The 17,966-nt window shown below is 39.5% G+C and overlaps 2 protein-coding genes across 3 annotated transcripts in view; one reads left to right on the forward strand and one right to left on the reverse strand.

Annotated features, from left to right (window-relative positions):
- Positions 1-16,257, forward strand: RMC1 (regulator of MON1-CCZ1). Of its 2 annotated transcripts, XM_086740728.1 has the most exons (20): positions 1-236; positions 2,441-2,517; positions 3,947-4,031; positions 4,411-4,467; positions 5,525-5,611; positions 6,825-6,965; positions 8,686-8,789; positions 9,261-9,350; positions 9,462-9,567; positions 11,041-11,152; positions 12,154-12,198; positions 12,612-12,665; positions 12,970-13,098; positions 13,421-13,527; positions 14,164-14,283; positions 14,464-14,541; positions 14,698-14,802; positions 14,889-14,957; positions 15,102-15,327; positions 16,080-16,257. In XM_086740728.1, the coding sequence occupies exons 1-20, from the start codon at positions 57-59 to the stop codon at positions 16,157-16,159; spliced, it is 2,052 nt and encodes a 683-aa protein (XP_086596854.1). In that variant the 5' UTR covers positions 1-56; the 3' UTR covers positions 16,160-16,257. The 2 variants fall into 2 exon arrangements, with proteins under 2 accessions (XP_086596854.1, XP_086596855.1); XM_086740729.1 differs by lacking the exons at positions 12,154-12,198; positions 12,612-12,665.
- NPC1 (NPC intracellular cholesterol transporter 1) overlaps positions 16,173-17,966 on the reverse strand; it is a 28,238-nt gene continuing 26,444 nt past the window's right edge. Inside the window, exons 24-25 of the mRNA XM_086740727.1 lie at positions 17,485-17,647; positions 16,173-16,798 (exon numbers count right to left, since the gene is read on the reverse strand). Of these exons, the coding sequence (XP_086596853.1) occupies positions 16,716-16,798; positions 17,485-17,647 (246 nt within the window). The 3' untranslated portion in view covers positions 16,173-16,715. The remainder of the gene's footprint in view (positions 16,799-17,484; positions 17,648-17,966) is intronic.

Here is a 17,966-nt window from a genome sequence, read left to right on the forward strand (position 1 = left end):
TCGGTCCGTCGGGGAGGCCGTTGGCCCCGGGTGAGTGGCGCCGCCGGGCCGCTGCCATGAGCCGCGAGCCGCCGCCTCCGCCGCCGCCGGGGGAGGAAGAGGCGCCGGGAGGAGAAGGAGACGGGAGAGCCAGGGCCGGGGAAGGCGGCTGCTACCTGGCGCTGTGCGCGCGGCCCGTGCACTTCGAGAAGGCCAACCCCGTCAACTGCGTCTTCTTCGACGAGGCCAACAAGCAGGTGGGGGCGGCGGCGGAGGGAGGGAGGGAGGGAGGGAGGGAGGCCGCGCTCCCCGGTTCTGACAGACCGCCGGGAGGTGTTTGTCGACCGAGGGACGGATCGTCGCCTCGGGACGACCCCCCAACCCCGGAGAACGGCTGTTTTTTGTCAGTGCCGCCTCCCCCCCGCCATCCGGCCGCGGTGAGCGTGCGGGGAGAGGGAGCCGCCGGCCGATCCCCGGCAGCCGCCGCTCTGCGGGCTGGGGGTCGCGGCTTCGGGCCTGGTGCCGCAGCCTCGCCCGCCGCTGCCGTGTTGGCCCTCCGAGAAGAGGGGTCTGGCGGTTCTGGCGCCCGGGTTTGGTTTCCTCCCCTTTCCTCGGCTGCTGAGCGTGGGGCTGGCTGCTCCCTTTCTGGCGGACTGCTGCCCTGCGAGGTGCTGCTGCCGGGTGGCTGGCTCAGGACCTGTCATTTGCTAGAGACAGGCAGAAATTATTTTTCTCAAATGCATCAGCGTAGATTTATTAAGTTGAATTTCACCTGCCTTTACTGTCACTGCCATAAGGTCTTTCTGGAATTCTCCAGTCAGCGCTTTTTGTTCCAGATGTCCTAACATTCCTGACAAACTTTGTCACTTCACTGTTAGCTTCATTCCTCTGATATTTTTTTTTCCCTTTTCAATTTCAAAAGTTCAGTGTATTCATAACAATTAATATTTGTAGCTTGACTTGTGGCCCGGACCTGAGTGGACACTTTGCTTTTCATTCCTTTACTTTAGTTCTTTTAAGCCTGTTTCTCCATAATGTCTCTATGGGCTTCTGAGGATTCAATTCAGGATGGATCCGCAGTCCGTCATGAGGCTTATATGGGTATGGATACATTCTGCTGTCCATTCCCGTAACCGTTCTGTAACCTCAGCATTCACAGAATTGAAACGTTCAAGCTTTCTTCCCCATGTAATGGCATGGTTTGCCATGTGCAGTGTGATGATCAGTGGCATATTTGGAGAGGGGAGAGTATTTCTGGGATGTATTCCTTGCTGTTGCGCTGTGTTCAGAATCATTGGTGTCCTTTCTCTTTATAAACCATAATTCTTTACTTATATTTTGAGGGCCAGTTGAAATAAGATTACCTAATCATGCCTGTCAGCAGACGCTATATCATAGTGTAGACGTGATATAACTACACAGAAGCTAGTGGTTAAGAGCTTACTTGAAAGAAACTTATTTTCAACTGTAAATTTAATTCTCTGTCTTTTCTTGCTACCCTAAAATTGTTTCGTTTTCAGTGTGTCTCTAAAGCATTTGTAATCAGCATTTCAGTGACTGTTTCCCACGTGACGGCCTTCTGAGAGATCTGTCCTGGCTATCTTCTCATCTCGCAAAGATTAAGAGGGCGTTGCCTTCATTTTCTGTCTACATCAATATTAAAAGTAGTTAAACTAAGTATTTCTAATTCTAGTAAGGCTGTGGACGTACTTGCAATTTGTAGTCTTGACCCCTGTACTCATGCATGAGCATACTGCACCAGTAGTGTGGTTACTAAACTACAGAACACTACAAAACAGTATATCTCTTATTTTGGGGCCTGATCTGTGTGTCTAGTACTTCTACACAAATAAGGCGTCTGCTTGACTTTGTTTTTCTAAGCCAGTTAAAGTTTGTAACAGCACGACTTTTTTAAAATGTTACCTTATTCTAGCTCAGCAAGCAGTACAATTCCAGCAGGGTTTGTACATATATATATATGCAGTTGTGCTAAGGGAAATCTTTAAGTAGTTAGTGCAAGTCGGCTGAAACTTCTTAGGTACATGCAAAACTGCAGATTACTATTAAACTATTCCCATTTAAGAACATGTTCTGACAAGATCAGACTTCTGGGTCATTGAGTTGCATCTCTTCCCAATCCCCAAGCTGATTTCCTTTTCGTTGTAAACAATGCCCTGATGTTTCAGATTATTATTTTTTTTAATATTCATATTTTTCTAAGTCAGGTACTAGTAAAAGTAAGAGAAAAGCTTATACAGACTTACACCGTTTTAACTTGTAAACTTGGAGTTCCAGAGGAAGGAATCGATTATTTACAAAATCTCAGTGTGAACTGGCAGATCTGTATAAGAATAAAAATTGTATATGGTAAAAAAATTAAAGGTAAGGCTTATAGAAAAGAAAGAACGTTAAGGCTATGATTTTGATGAAGCTACAAATATATCCAAAACTTTTCTAATAGGTTTTTGCTGTTCGATCTGGTGGAGCTACAGGAGTCGTTGTTAAAGGTTTGGAGGATAAAAATCCCATTTCCTTCAGGTAAGGCACCTTCATTTTTGTTGTCTTGGGATAGAATTCTGCAATCTTAAAATTACATGGTACTTTGTCCTGATATAAATTTTATGCCTGAATAACAGTATAAGTAGTTGTGATCATCTTTAGATTTTTAGACATAATCTTGCAGTTAAGATGGCATGCTTTGCCCACATGAATTTATAGTCTTCTAGAGGGAAGAAAGTTATTAGGCTCTGGCTTTTTTTGTTTGTTTGTTTTAAACGGCAGTGTTTTATTAAAACACTATATGTGAAAGACTGTGGGCATTCAAACTTGTGATTCCTACAGCAACACTCACTTATCCAACGATGCAGTTTGGCAAATTCAACAAAATGAAGGAAACTTAAAATGTGTGGAGAACTGTAATTTCTTAATTTCATGCCTGTGATTCAAGCACAGTGTTTCCTACATGTGTGCTTCTTGCATTCTGTTTCTTGTTTAATCTAAACTGGTTTCTTTTATATCTTCCATTTCTTGTTGAAATGGTGGGTTGTTTTTTTCAGAATCTGACAACAGTACTTTCAGTGAAACTACTTGGTCTTTAGAAAAGTATTTTATATATGCCTCTGTTAAGAGTGATGGCTCTTTTCAGTCTACTCTCCGAATGTAAGGATATGGATGAAGCAATTTGTAGTCAAAGGGTGTTTACTATGATCTGTCAGGTATTACATAGGGCCTGTCCTGAAAGTTGCTATTTTTTCCTTTTTTTTTTTTTTTTTTTATTTTTTTTTTTTTATTTGGCTACCCGTGTCACAAATCCTGAGGGAGCTGAAAATACTGAGTGAACTTCAGGAGGTTCCACACTTTTCCTGTGTGACTATTTATCTCTCTCTTTGTCTGGACTTACTAATGCATGCTGGAAGTAGAACTGCCTTATTCATGCTGATTGTAGTGATGCTTGAGTGGTAAGAATATGTTTTTTATTTTTTAAAATGGTGTGAAAGCAGCCTCACTCCGCTTTAACATCAGGAATTCTTCTAGAGGATGTGTCCTCATGGGGAAGTGAGTAGGCTTGTGTCAATTAGCAGTGGTTCTGGAAGTAAAGGACCTGATCACAGGATGTCGGTGAGTGTCTCAGGGACAGAACTGAGAACACAGGTTAGAATAGTTCCACAGTCTTTCAATTTCACATGATAGGCCAACAGAGCATTTGTAGTAACTTCAGGTGCTAATTTGTGCAACCTTAGCTGTGTTTCTGTAATGGATGCATTCAGGATTTTTGAAGAGTGAACTGCCATTATCTTCCAGTCTGGATTTTGAATCATGTACTTGTCTGGCGACACTCATAAGTTGTATTCAAAAGCACTTGCATTACGCGTTTCCTCGCTCATTGTCTTTTTGAGGGTGTATTACGGAATTCCATAAGAAACTATTTGAGTCAATATTTCCATTACTTCTTTTTCTTTCTCTATAGGATGGAAGACAAAGGAGAAGTGAAATGCATCAAGTTTTCCTTGGGGAACAAGATACTGGCTGTACAGCGAACCTTGAAGAGTGTGGTAAGAAGCCTACACCCTTGCAGACAGGGATTTGGAGCTGGAAATCTTCTACTTACAGTACCAGAGTAGAAGCCTCTGAGGCAAAAGTTCAAGAGGTCTGGTGGCTAACAGCAGCTGTACTGAAAATTCCCCTGTCAGCCTGAGAGGCTGAACAGGCAACATTGTTGTCTTGCTAGTATCATCATTTAAGAAAAACTGTGGGGGAAGCTAACTCCTGCAAAGAATTCCCTGATGGGAGTGAAATGGAATATATTGAGTTTTTTTTTCTGTGTATTTCATCCAAAATAATTTGATAAACTAATATCTGTTCTCTTGTATCTACGTATGTATTTTGTCTATGCTTCGTAATTGCTAACGCACTTCCTGGGTTTTTTTTCAGGATTTTTTGAATTTTATTCCAGATAGCCCTCAGGTAGAATATACACAGGAATGTAAGGTGAGTGAAATGTCCCAAGCTTATATGCTTAAGTGAAGCTCTAATGTTTGTTACGCTGGTGGCTTCTCCTCTACAAGAGAACTAATTGAGAGACCTTCCAAAACACTAACATGAGGTAAATGAGTTACGTAGTCACTACTGTCTATTTGAATTGAGGTAAACTAACGGGTACTAACAATACCAGAGAAAATTTCCTGGTCCAGTCACTTGAATTCTTTCTGAGAAAGGACTGGAAATGCTGTGGAAGCAACATGTGTTAAGGTTTGGGAAGGAGAAGAGACAAAGTGCTGCTGATAGAAAAGCAGTGGGCAGTAATTATACTAATGCCGGATACGTTAATGTGGATGTTTTACCCTGATTTCACTGGTCAGTGATAGTAAGCAATTACTAGTTTGCATACTATGTTTGATATTTTTAAACTCTTCTAGTTTTTTATTATTATTTTACCAGAAACAAGTACCATTATCATTGTGTGGTACTTTAACTAAGATAAATTGCATTTGGGGGTAATAGAATGCTAAAGTAAACTTGTAAACATGTGATTTGCACAGATCCCTTTATTCCTGTAGACTTTAATGCTGAAGTGCTCTCTGCTTCATTATCCAGGATTATGTATTTGAATAAAGCATTCTAGCAAAGCATTTATGGTAGTGTTCTGAGTGGAGTCGTGGCAAGTATTTCCACTTAGTTCCTAATTTCTGTCAACAGAAGGAACTGGCTTTTCACGTCAGGAACAGGTTGAATTGGCAGTGTGGTTTGAACCAGAACAACCTGGTTGTATTCAGGGGGAAAAGAAAATTTGGCTGTGTAATAAACTTGTCAGTCTTACGTGCTGGCAAAAATCCAAGTCATACAGTAGCTGTGTTCATGCATAGTTTTGGGAGTCTTTATGAAAGTAGCTGATGCATGCTGTGTGTCTGGGAGCTAAAAGCATTAACTCCGGTGACTGGATAACTAAATTGCCTTTAATCTCCTGTTCTTCATTTAGTAATAGTATCTTATCTGATAGTTAGACTTTTCCAAGTAAAAGAGTATTTGTTTGCTTGTTTGTTAAAAGACAAAGAATGCCAATATTCTAGGATTCTGCTGGACAAGTTCTACAGAAATAGTCTTCATCACAGACCAAGGAATTGAATTCTATCAGGTAATGCAAATAACTCTTGTAGGACACATCTAGAGATTTGAAAAGACAAATTTTTGTCAGTATCTTTGAATTCCTTTCTTCAGGCTCTCTAATTGAGAAAGCACAACTGAAAACAGAAATTCTGTTTTGTTTGCAGACTGCGATTATTTTTCTTTGAGAGGAATACTTTTTGGGGTGGGGGGAACTTAACACTATGAGATTATTTAGCACGGCTAGCAAAGATCCTCTATAAAGGAATACTGAATTAAGCCTCAAGAGCTCTAGATTAATAATAGATGCTCTTCGCTTGTATGGAAATGAGTATCTAAATCTAATGTGAAATGCTACTTCATGCAAAACAAGTCAGGATTGGGTAGGATGTGTGCACGCTTAAAATGCAGCAGAGAACAAATAATTGGCTAGATAGTGATACCCTTCTGCAAATTAGCAGCTTCCTCCTATGTTGATCCCATTGTCTGAGTTCCTCTGTGTTATGTGTAATTACCTTTGCATATGTTGTTGGAGAAATCTAATGAATAAATAGCCCTTTCTGAACTTAATGATGAAGGATATTATAAACTTACTTCAAAGCTGTGCACTTCCCAATAGTTCCAGTCCTGGAGCTAAGACACAGTGTTTCACGTAATTACTGTTACTAATAACTGGTACTAAAGAAAGTAACGGGAAAAGCAGCATTATTTCCTGTTTATTGAGGGGGAAAAAATATATTTGGCACCTAAAAGGATTATGAATGTCAACTCTGCAGGTAAAAGGACTGAATCAAATAAGCATGTTTTTAAAGAGAAGTTATTTAAGCCCTTAAGATGAAGAGTATCAATTTATATACTGGCTTAGTTCTTAAAATAAAAGACTAAGGAAGCTAGGGAGTGAAGGCAACAAAGATACTGCAATAACTTTTAAATAAAGCTTCACTAGTTGTGTCAAGCTAGGTGTTTTCTCCATTATGGACAGAACTTATACCCACACCTGGGTGAGAGGGAGGAGACAGCACCTTGCAGCTCCTTAGAATTTCAGGAGGATTTGATGTGCGATTTCTTAGCTACAGTAAACTGGGGCCTAAGCTGTAATTGTCAGGTTTCTGATTTTTAATTCTAGTGTTGTAAATGCCCTTACACTTAACTGTTTCTCAGTTAGCATTCCTAGCTACTGTGTAGTACTTTTTGTGCTGTTGGAATCCTGATGGTAACCTAACATGAATATCCTGTGTTTCTAGGTATTACCAGAGAAACGAAGTTTAAAGCTTCTGAAGAATCAGAGCATTAATGTCAACTGGTACATGTATTGTCCAGAGAGTTCTGTTATTCTTCTGTCAACCACTGTCCTGGGCAATGTCCTGCAGCCATTCTATTTCAAGGTAAAGGGATATATTCCAAACTTTTCATTTTGTGTACTTACTTTTTTTTTTTTTTTTTTTTTTTAAGGCTGTTTCTTCACTCAAATTTTCTATTGCTTTACCTGGGTTTCCTCCAAGAGGTGCATGTGTTCACATCCTTATATGACAATAAGCAAAGAAAAAGCAAAAATCTATAAGGTAGCTTCTAGGTGATGGCTTAGCTTTAAGTAATTCGCTATTTCTTATGTCCTCTTTGGAAAGAGTTGTGTCCAGCTAATGTTGGTCAGTTGATCTTGAGAAAGAGGAGGAAAAAAAAAAAAAAAAAAGTGACTCAGTATTTGACAACATAGATATCGTTCAAGAGATCTTTTTTGATTTAAGTAAGTATAGATTATTTACTTTTAATATAGGTATTTCCACTCTGTAGTGTGATTATAAAGAAAAAATAAAGGTCGTTCACTTGTGATGGTAATTACAACCTCCCAAATGTAAAATAAAGAAAAAAGGTAGCACTTCAGAAGCAACTATTGTCCCAAGCATGTTGTGGCTTAGTTTACAGTATTTATTTATCTTGATCTTCTTTCCTGAGGACAATACTTAAGGTTACTGGGAAAGTATTTTTCTTTTTGGCTTGGAAAAAGTGTATAGTGAAAACTAGAATCTCTTCTAAATTAAGATAATCATGCAGTAAGGTGATTTTGAAAATGAGGAAAAGAGCTACAGAGTTCATCTTGCTTCTCTCAAGGGATCAGGAAGATTTCTCTGGTAGTCTAAGGGAAGAGATTAAGAAGCTTCTTCAAATGGGTTTCCTTGTTTGGGTTGCTCTTGTCTAGGGTCTGTTCTGGATCCCAAAAGGATGATGTCTTAGGTGGTTAGGTGGAACTTGCTAGCCTCTCACAGTTTTCTTTTTAAGGACTTCTTAGGTCATGCTTCTCCCTCCTTAACATTTTGTGTCAGGTTGTTGCTTGAAGCTAGATATTTTTTAAAATTTTGTATTCAGATGGTAATATGTAAAGATTTCATGAAAAAAAGTACTGTACTAAGATACTCTTTGAAAATAGAGCTCTAGCAAAGGAGATATTTCTGTAGTGCTTACACTTCACACACAAGAATGAGTTAATGAGAATGGGAAGTGAGTTTCAGTAGAAGCTTTGGGAACTCTGAAAAAAGTTACTTAAATATAAATTCTAGAGGAAAAGAGGAAGAGGGGAGAGTAAACCTTGGGCAGGAGCAGGAATATGCTCTAAGACAGATTCTGGAGTCGGCAGGAATGAAAGGAGACTGTGACTCGTAGGAGGTACTGATATTTTCCCCTTCCCTGTAAGCAGGTATTTGAGAGTTGGGGTGTTTCTTTCTTTCTTGCAGCAAAACATAAGTTAAAATAACTGCTGTTTGAGGTGTCCAGGCTGGGATTTGCATACAAATTTGTCCTGTCTGAATTAAAATGGAAATGTTTTGCTAGCTGAAGCTGATGTTATAAAATCAAGATGAAAAAGGTGGTAAAATTTTAACACCAGAAGTATGTGTTTAGGATCACGGTAGGAAAAAAGTGTCAATCCCTTTTCGGCTATCACCATTCTTCCCCTCATGGGGGTGCTATTGGTACAGCGTTTGATTAATGGTTGCTCGAGACTTTTCTGCTTCAGATCTCAACAATAAATTTCTTTGGGTTTGTTTGTTTGTTTGATTGGTTTGGTTTTTTTTGTGGTTTTTTTTTTGTTTTTTTTTCTCTGTTTAACAGAGTGGAACAATGTCAAAACTATCCAAATTTGAAATCGAGTTACCTGCAGCACCCAAGTCCTCCAAGCTCAGCCTTTCTGAAAGAGACATTGCTATGGCTACAATGTACGTATCTAACTAATCAAGCCTTTCTTGGAAAAGTATGAGTTTGGGGATGCTGAGAAAGACAAGAACTTTAACATGATTGCACTAATTTCTTCTCGTAGCAGTACTACTGCTTAAAGTGCTTTGGTTACTGCCTTGAACAAAGCATCTAAAAAACTCTTGGGGCAAGGCAGGAAGGGGAAGCTAACTGAGAAGTTTTACATAAAATTGTTCTTGATTAGTACAGAAATTTTGAGAATGCTTCATTTTTGAACTGATGTGTTGGTGGAGTTGTTTTTAGATGCCTAACTTGCATGAGTATAGGGCATGGATTGTGGCTTACCGAGTACTATTTTAGTCTTTCACTGTTAATTAATTGATCGCTTGACTTAGGTAATCTCACATCTGTTATTTTTAGGATAAAATGTATGGCTCTAACAACTGGTAGAGCTCTTATTTGAAAATAACGCTTTAATCCTGTTGTCTTGTTAGATATGGGCAGCTTTATGTTCTCTATTTGAGGCATCACTCAAGGACTTCCAATAGTACAGGAGCAGAAGTAGTCCTCTATCACTTACCAAGGTAAGAGCTGAACGAAGAACATTAGTGGCAAATCACACATGCGTAAGAGACTTCTGCTTTTAGAATTTGAACAGGCTTACTGACCAATTCTTCTCATCTCTATTTCTGTAGAGAGGGCTCCTGTAAGAAGACACATATTTTAAAGCTGAACAGAACTGGGAAGTTTGCACTGAATGTTGTGGATAACTTGGTGGTAGTACATCATCAGGATACTGAGGTGCGATTTATATATTATTATGCTGTGCATTAACTTTTAAAAGTTATGGGCAGATTTTAATAGTGATGCCGGTTAGCTCTAGAAAATATTTTTGCATGTGCTTAGGTTTGACAAAAGCCAGAGTTTTTGCAGCAACAAAACCATAAGGGTATAAGAGTTTCAAAATTAGCCTTTTACCTTGTTGAGATCACATTTAATCAGAGCTGTTGTTAATGCCTATTTTCTCACATGCTTTTTTCTTCTTGTTAGTTTCCTATGCTACTCTGCTGCTGCACTGTGTAAGCTTTTTAAGGCATTATACAAAGAGGTAGAGTTAAATTGGATACTAAAGTATCAATCCTGGGAACTTCTCATATCATAAACAGTTGAATTACATGTTTCTGTGACACAAACTTATGCTCCTTTAGTTTGAAGGCCTGGATCTGTAAAAACTTGTATGAACACAAATGATCTTATGCATCTGATAGCATAGGTAAAACTTGCTTGTCTGTAGTCTCAGTAGCAAGGCTTGATAAGTGGTAAAGCGGAAGTGGTACTTTGCTCTTAACTTGTGGAAAGGCTTGGGTTTTTTGTAAATACCCCATCCCTGGAAACATTCAAGGTCAGGTTCAGTGGGGCTCTGAGCAACCTGATCTAGTTGGAGATGTCCCTGCTTCTTGCAGGGGGGGTTGGACTAGATGACCTTTGAAGGTCCCCTTCCAACCCAAACTATTCTAGGATTCTCTTGGGCAGTTTCAAGTTGATTAGTTGATGTTTCAGTTCTAATTGATATAATTCCACACATTAGCATTTAACCCAGAGCACTTATTCTCCAGCATTTTGGTCAAGCTGTAAACATGACTATTCAAACACAGAAAAGAAAAATCAGACTGAATAGAGTAGATACCAGTAAATGAAGTCACATTTCATTAGTACTGAAAGTGAAGCTGATTTCCACTGTGCAAGGCTAAGAATGTGGTCCATACTGGGTAAAAGCATTAGTGACCTGAAGCAATACTGAATGGTGGGAATCTGAGGATATAGGAAGATGCAGAATTTTCCTCACAGTTTCTAGCATCCATAACTAAGCAGTGAATTTGACGTAAATATTTTATAAGGAGGTGGATAAGACAGCCCAAGAGAGACTTTTTACCAGGGCCTCTAGTGATAGTTCAAGGGGAAAGGGTTTTAAACTGAAGGAGGGTAGACTTATGGTGGATAGAAGAAAGAAATTCTTTACAGTGAGGGTAGTGAGACCCTGGAATGGGATGCTCAGGGAAGTTGTGGATTCTCCATCATTGGAAGTGTCCAAGGTCAGGTTGGATGGGGCTTTGAGGAGTCTGATCTAGTGGAAGATGTCCCTGCTTTTATAGCACAGTCCTTCCAACCCAAACAATGGAGGACACAAGACAGAAATATGAAAAGCAGCCTGAATACATGTAAATGGGTGTTAATTCACATTTGTGAATACTAATTTTCTCTTCTCCATTGCAGACTTCAGTTATATTTGACATCAAGCTAAAAGGAGAATTTGATGGGTCTACGACCATCCACCAATTTGTACTTCCGCCTCGATCAATACAACCCTATCAAATACCTGTAGCAGGTAGAACTACTATGTAATGAATATCCTAACCTTGTTTTCAAGATTATCTAAATGTAAAAAAGTACTTTTGTTAATAGGATGCTGGGTACTATATTTGTTATATTTAGGAGAGGGTGAGGGAGGAAAGAAGGTAAGAAGGAATTGAGCATACACATGTTCTAAACTTGTGCCTACTACAGAAAAGTAAGAGGTGCTGTTTAAGGTGCATACTTCCCACAGTACTTTAATTTTACACTTTTTTTTTGCCACAGCTATGAAAACTTGTGTGTGCACTCAAAAGCATAGAGGTTGAAAGACAATACAAGCTTAGATTCAAGGTTAGAAAAATGCCAAGATGAATGTTAGGCCTTCACCACTTAAATGATTCCTCTTGGATTATCTTTCTGTTCTCCTGTCCTAGAAGCGTAGCACATAATGACCCTCAAGCTGGAAAAGGCTAGAATGAGTCTGAGCGTAGTCCCACTAGCATATGGCAACACAGTGGGGTTCTCTTTATAGAAGAGAAAGATGCTTCTATAGGAACGATTGCACCTTAAAAGCTCTTCAACATCTGAATTTTTTGAGATGGCAAACACGGCAAGCTTGACTGATAAGTCTGCAAGTGGAGGTTTGTATTAAACAAAGGTTAGCATCAGAAAGCACAAACCAGTCTTGCTTTTTAAGAAACTGAAGTGATTACATATAAATACAGCAAATAAGTCTATGTATTGAAAACTCTAGTACTAGAGATGGAACAGTCTTGCATGCATGATTTCACTTGGCTGAAAAACAAAACAATCATGTTTTGAAGAAAGTTTGCCTTCTCACTGTGTCAGATTTTCTTTTTGGATGAGCTGGCTATACAAATGGGTGTATCTTTTTTGCCTGCATGCTGTAGGACTGCTAGACTTGTTACAATCCATACTTGCCTTTTCAGTCTAAGAGTGTAGTTTGTATTTTGTTAGCATAGTAGTACTCTGGGAGCTCTCCTAGTCTTCACCTGATATTAATTTTTCCTGCAGGTCCAGCCTCTGTAACGAGTCAGTCCCCTGTCCCATGTAAACTCTGTATCCTTTAAGTACTCTACAAGTGCAAGAGTCTTACTGAAGACTCATTCTATGTACCAAGCAAGGAAGAAGCCATGATTTGTTACCTTCAGCCCTTAAGCCCAGCTTTAGCTTATTTACTTCAAGACAAAATAGAATCCTTCATGAAAGACTAATTTTTTCCTAGAGTTGTAAATATGGAAATCTAGTATAATGCAATACCACACTTCTTGGTCATGAGTCACATGTATAAAATAACTGAATAGGTACAACATGAGATTGAAGATACAAGTCCAATAATATGCTTCAAGACCTTACGAGAGAAGGTGACACTAAATAGAAGTATGTTAACGGGATCTGCTTCAGTGCAGTAATGTGAATTTAGGAGCAACAGTTTAAAATTGGTGTTAATAGGTTAGAACCTTAACATTTAGATTCTTCTTCTTGGATTGTTTTTCAACCTGATATTATCATCAGTGCAAGTGAAGGTAAGTGGTGAGCTGTTCAACTCTGCTATACTCAGTGTCTAAGGGTGGGTAGTTTATACTCTCAGTGCACAAAGCAGCTTAAAACAGTGTCTAAGCAGATGTAGCTACTACTCTTGGTAGTGGATAACTGAGGATTACCATATCTTTACTACAATTTTTTCAGGGGTAATGTTGTTCTAAAACATAGACTTAGGAAGGCAAATAAATCATAATCTAGATGTGTTCTCATTTAAAGGTGGAAAAGTTGGATGGCTGGTCTATACAATCTAAGGCAATTAACTCTGTTTTACTCCTTCAAATCCAGGTTACCTCTGGAGTCTTCAAGTGAAACTTGAACCTGTAGTTAAGCTCTTGCTAGATAAAGGAAAACTAATGGATTTCCTTCTCCAAAGGAAAGAATGCAAAATGGTTATCCTATCTGTATGCTCTCAAAGTAAGTTCATGTGCTTCGTCTGTCTCCTGAAAGTAAAATACAGTTTATTCATAAATACTCACGCAAGTTAGCTGGGCTGTTCTTAGATTTAAGATCACCTCTGAAGCTAGCTTGATCCTGTCATTTGCCTCAACTACCCTCAGTCACCAATTCTAAAGGAATTACTTAACAGCATGAAAGAATAAAATACCTGTAACATGACTGAAAATGTTTCTTTAAAGCTTAGAATCAAGTTTAGAGTGGAGATCACCTTTTGAAAAAGGCAACATTGAAGTCTCTGGTTACTTCTCCTCATAGTTATTTTTTCTTTTCATCTTCTCAGTGCTCAGTGAGCCAGAAAGGGGATCATTGTCTGTGATTGCAACTGTTTTTGACAAGCTGAATCATGAATATAAGAAGTACTTGGAAGCTGAGCAAAGCTATACTATGGTAAACCATGTTAGCATCATCCTGTCTTTGTAAGCTGCTCTAGCTATTTGCATTGCAGGTTGCATTATGATGAAGGCATGATCTATTCTACTTAGGAAATTCAGGCCTACCCAAAGGTCCTGGCTCCCTCAGACTCACAGTAGAAGGTGGTCTACTGTGCAAGGTGCACTAAGACCCCCAACTTAGCACTCTGTGGTGGCAGATGCTGCATAGCTCATCTGCAGCATGACAAGTAACATACTCCAGTGCTTGAAAGCAGAAAGAGTAGAAGCTCAAAAAGCTCAGAATTACTGTTAAAATACCAAGTTCAAGCACTAACTCACATAGGACAGCCACATACTAAAATCCTTCTGAAGCTGAGGGCCTGTGCCAACTGAGCAAGTTTGATTTATCTCCTGGCTTGGAGGCATATAAATGTAGCTGCTATTCTATAACTTCAAAAAGCAGTTTTAAATTTCATACAAGAGTCCACACTGAACAGAATGCATCCAGTATAACAGGACCACAGATGTGAATTTGCTCAGTAACAAAATATGCTTGTAGTTACATTCCCAGCGGAAAACTGTCTGCACAGATGAGACTAAGACTGTATTACAGCACTGCAGCTTTCTTTTAAAAAAGGCTTTCTTCTTGTAGGTGGTGGAAGCAGGCCTGAGTAGAAGTAACCCACTCCTGAAACGTCCAGTCCGCACTCAGGCAGTTATTGACCAGTCTGACATGTACACACACGTTTTATCTGTATTTACAGAGAAGAAGGTAAGTTAATTTTAAGTGCTAGTTTGGCAGTAGTCAGAGCAACAAACTTAAGATGACCGCTTGAAAAAGCCTGCAGAAGGCTTTATTGTCAGGATTAGGGTATTTTGATGCCCATTCTTACAGGGTTGTCACTAACAGGGAAGCTATGCAAGTTCCACCTAACACTTTTTTCTTGTCCAGGAAGCACCTCATAAGTTCACTATAGCAGTCTTGATGGAATACATTCGCTCTCTTAACCAGTTCCAGATTGCAGTTCAGGTAAAAGTACTTATATGCCAAGTCTATCATCTCACTCCATGAAATTTCATGGAGTTTTAGACCAGTCTTGGTTTCAGTCCTATACAATACTGCCTTCTAGACTGTAAAAACTGGTATTGAGACATAACTTTAATTGTTGTCTTCCTGCATTCACAGCACTACTTGTATGAGCTGGTCATCAAAACCCTTGTTCAACACAACCTGTTCTACATGCTCCATCAGTTTCTGCAGTACCATGTGCTCAGTGACTCAAAGCCTTTGGTACGTAAGGCAAGCAGCTTCAATAAAGCTAGTGATAGAGGTGGAAAGTCTTCAGAGTTTTAAAGTTACTTCTATTTTTGCCCTAGGCTTGTCTGTTACTATCCCTGGAAAGCATTTACCCTCCTGCACATCAGCTCTCTCTGGACATGTTAAAAGTAAGCATTTCCAGACTATAGTAACTCCGTGTCACATGTGGGTTAGACTTGTCAAACAGCTTACCTGACCAACCTTGAAGTGACTAGCTAGCATCTCAGTCATGTGTTAGAAGCATAGTCTTACAGCTGTGATTGACTTCACAGAGACTTTCCACAGCAAATGATGAAATAGTGGAAGTTCTGTTGTCCAAACACCAAGTTTTGGCTGCCTTGAGATTCATCAGGGGTATTGGAGGACACGACAGCATTTCAGCCCGCAAATTCCTTGATGCAGCAAAACAAGCAGAAGATGACATGCTTTTCTATACTATATTCAGATTCTTTGAACAAAGAAATCAGCGGTTACGAGGAAACCCTAGTTTCACACCAGGTAAGCAATAAGCAGTTAGACCAAGATACTCAGTTGTGCAAACAGAACTAAGGCTTGTTTCACTTCCACTTGGTCTCTATTATAAGATAGAGCTCTCAGTGCATTCTAGCCTGTATTTTAGACTTACCTTTAAGCATAGTTCCAAAGTTAAATTGACTTACCCCTTTGTATACTGCACTCAGGAGTAAAGAGAATGACCCAAACAGGAACTTGCAGATTAACCTAACCTGTTTGGCTTGCAGTTGCTTGCACTGCTTAGTTTAGCAAAGCCATTATCTCCAACTACTGCTTTCTCCTGAAGCCAGGGACTGGGTCAAGAAGCCTTTGAGTGCAGTTGTCTGTTTCCACAGATTCCGCAAAAATTCAAGGCCTGGTTTATGCTACACTTCCTCTCATTTTAAAAACCAAGCTAAACTGCTTGCCCCAGCAACATGTTCTTAATCACCAGGTAATCTATAGGCACAGAATCCCACTCCAAGATCTTACATCTTGACAGCAGAAAACTCTCATGGGTATGAATCTGCTGGTGTTGGATACAGGAACTAGATCAGGCACCTGCTTCACCACAAGAATTCTTGTCACAGGACTGGATATACTTCAGTATTCCACTGCTTTAGAATTGTTAAACTCCTTTACCCAAAAACATTAAATATAAGAATTAGTACTTACAAATTGAGGTAAGTGAAACTACACAGTTTTGCTTCTTAGTTTCTGAGTTGTAACATTAACGTTAACTTTTTGCGTCCCCTTAGGCGAGCACTGTGAAGAACACGTCACCTTCTTCAAACAAGTTTTCGGAGAACAAGCTCTCATGAAACCCACAACATTCTAAAAGACTCTTCCACTGAAATGTATAAACTTAATTTATTGCATTTAAGTAGATTTTTGAACTACAAAATTGCTATTTTATAATAAAGTATATACAAGACATTTTGGCAAACAGTACTAAAAATATTACAACTTGTGATGGCTTCCCCCTAAAAATAGACAAAAATTGCATTGACCTGCATTTAAAATTAGTGTCAGTGGTTTAGCTGTCCATTCTCATACACATCACCTCAGTTTCATTGACAGAAGAGCTACTCAACTCGCAATACAGCTGGTTTAAGTTTCTAGAAGAAAAAGATGCAACCTCTTGAAAACAGAAGTGTTTTAGTAATCTTGTTAACACATCTAGTCTTAGTAATACTGTTACACGAGTCACACATAGCATTTCCTGAGATTAAAGCTATGTCCAAAGCTGCAGCTGATATCTTCTAGTTGAATCTGTGCAGGAGTCAAGTCAGTGGTGGTTACAGTGTGATAGTCAAACATTGCTGCGCTTCGGTTCTTAAGGAGAATTGGGCCTAAGCCACAGTTCATGGAGTCCACTGAACACTGTTAAAAAACTAGAAGTAGAGAAGTCTCTCCCGTTCTGTACCTCTGGTCCTCTCTTGTGCAGCACGAGTTTTAGCTTTATTTACTGATGGCCCTGAGTAAGAGAAAACAGTTATTCCAAAGTCTCAACATTACAGCAGATCAGTCAGTTATCAAGAAGCATGCATGAACCTTAGTTGTCTAGATCCAGCTTAACATTGAGGAGACTTCAAAAACAAGCTTCTACTCAGCTGCTAATAGCTGTCAGCAGCAGCAAAGGCAGTAGGTGAATCCCCATCATTCTTAACCCCCTTATGTAACGCTGAGTTTAAGTTTGCTTTTAAGAACTACACCAAAGGCATGAATTTCCAAATTCAAGAGGACAGTGTTCAGACCATCCTTACTGCAAAGTGAGATGGCTTCTGCAAAATGCAGAAACACTGTCCCACAGTAGGTTTGTTGCTTCCACCACCACCCTGATGTCAGGTTTAGAGACATTAATCCTGCTGCTGCCTATTGGGCCGCACGGGCCTAGGTAGCTGCCTCCCTGAAGGACAGCACAGCGCAACCACAGGGGGCGGGCTGTGGCTGGTTCAGTTCAGCATGCCTGTAGCAGTGCACTTGTGCTGTCACCAGTCAACCCTTGCCTTTCACCAGACCAGCTACTTGAATGACAGAGAGGCATATGCAAGTACTGCTTTTCATCCTTGCAATTCTTCTGATTTGATGAAGAGAAAGGGTCCACGAATAGCTAGCTGTTTTTGTTTGAAGTGTGTTTTGGAACAGACTGTCACATCTTACCTATGTAACTAAGCAGAACTGGAAGAAATATTAGTCCATGTGTTGCTCCCAGCAGAACCATAGCTAGATACATCTTGAAGTAGAATATCTTGAAGATTTGAGATTTGGAAAAAGCCAGTACTACAATTCCTCCAAATTTGGTCAGTGTGATACCACTGAAAACCTGTCAGTAATAGAAGTATTTAAGTAGGGCTTTATTTAATCCATTTGCTTTAAGTATTTAACATTTGCTAATATTCTTATGTAATTTCAGGCTCCTATATGCAGTATACCTCTTTCCTGGTTAGTCTTTAGAACTAAATCCAAGACCTACTCAGGAAAAGAGTTCAACTTCTTGGTCCCACTAGACTGACACAACAGGACAGCCTCAGTATGATAAAAATCCACTCTAATCTGTATAGCCATTTAGTTTTAGCTTAATTTTTACTTCAGGCAGATACAAATGAAACCATTACTGAAGTAACTCAGATTCCAGTGAAGTT

This window comes from Chlamydotis macqueenii, chromosome 2 (genome assembly GCF_036417535.1).
Source record: "Chlamydotis macqueenii isolate bChlMac1 chromosome 2, bChlMac1.mat, whole genome shotgun sequence".
NCBI lineage: Eukaryota > Metazoa > Chordata > Aves > Otidiformes > Otididae > Chlamydotis > Chlamydotis macqueenii.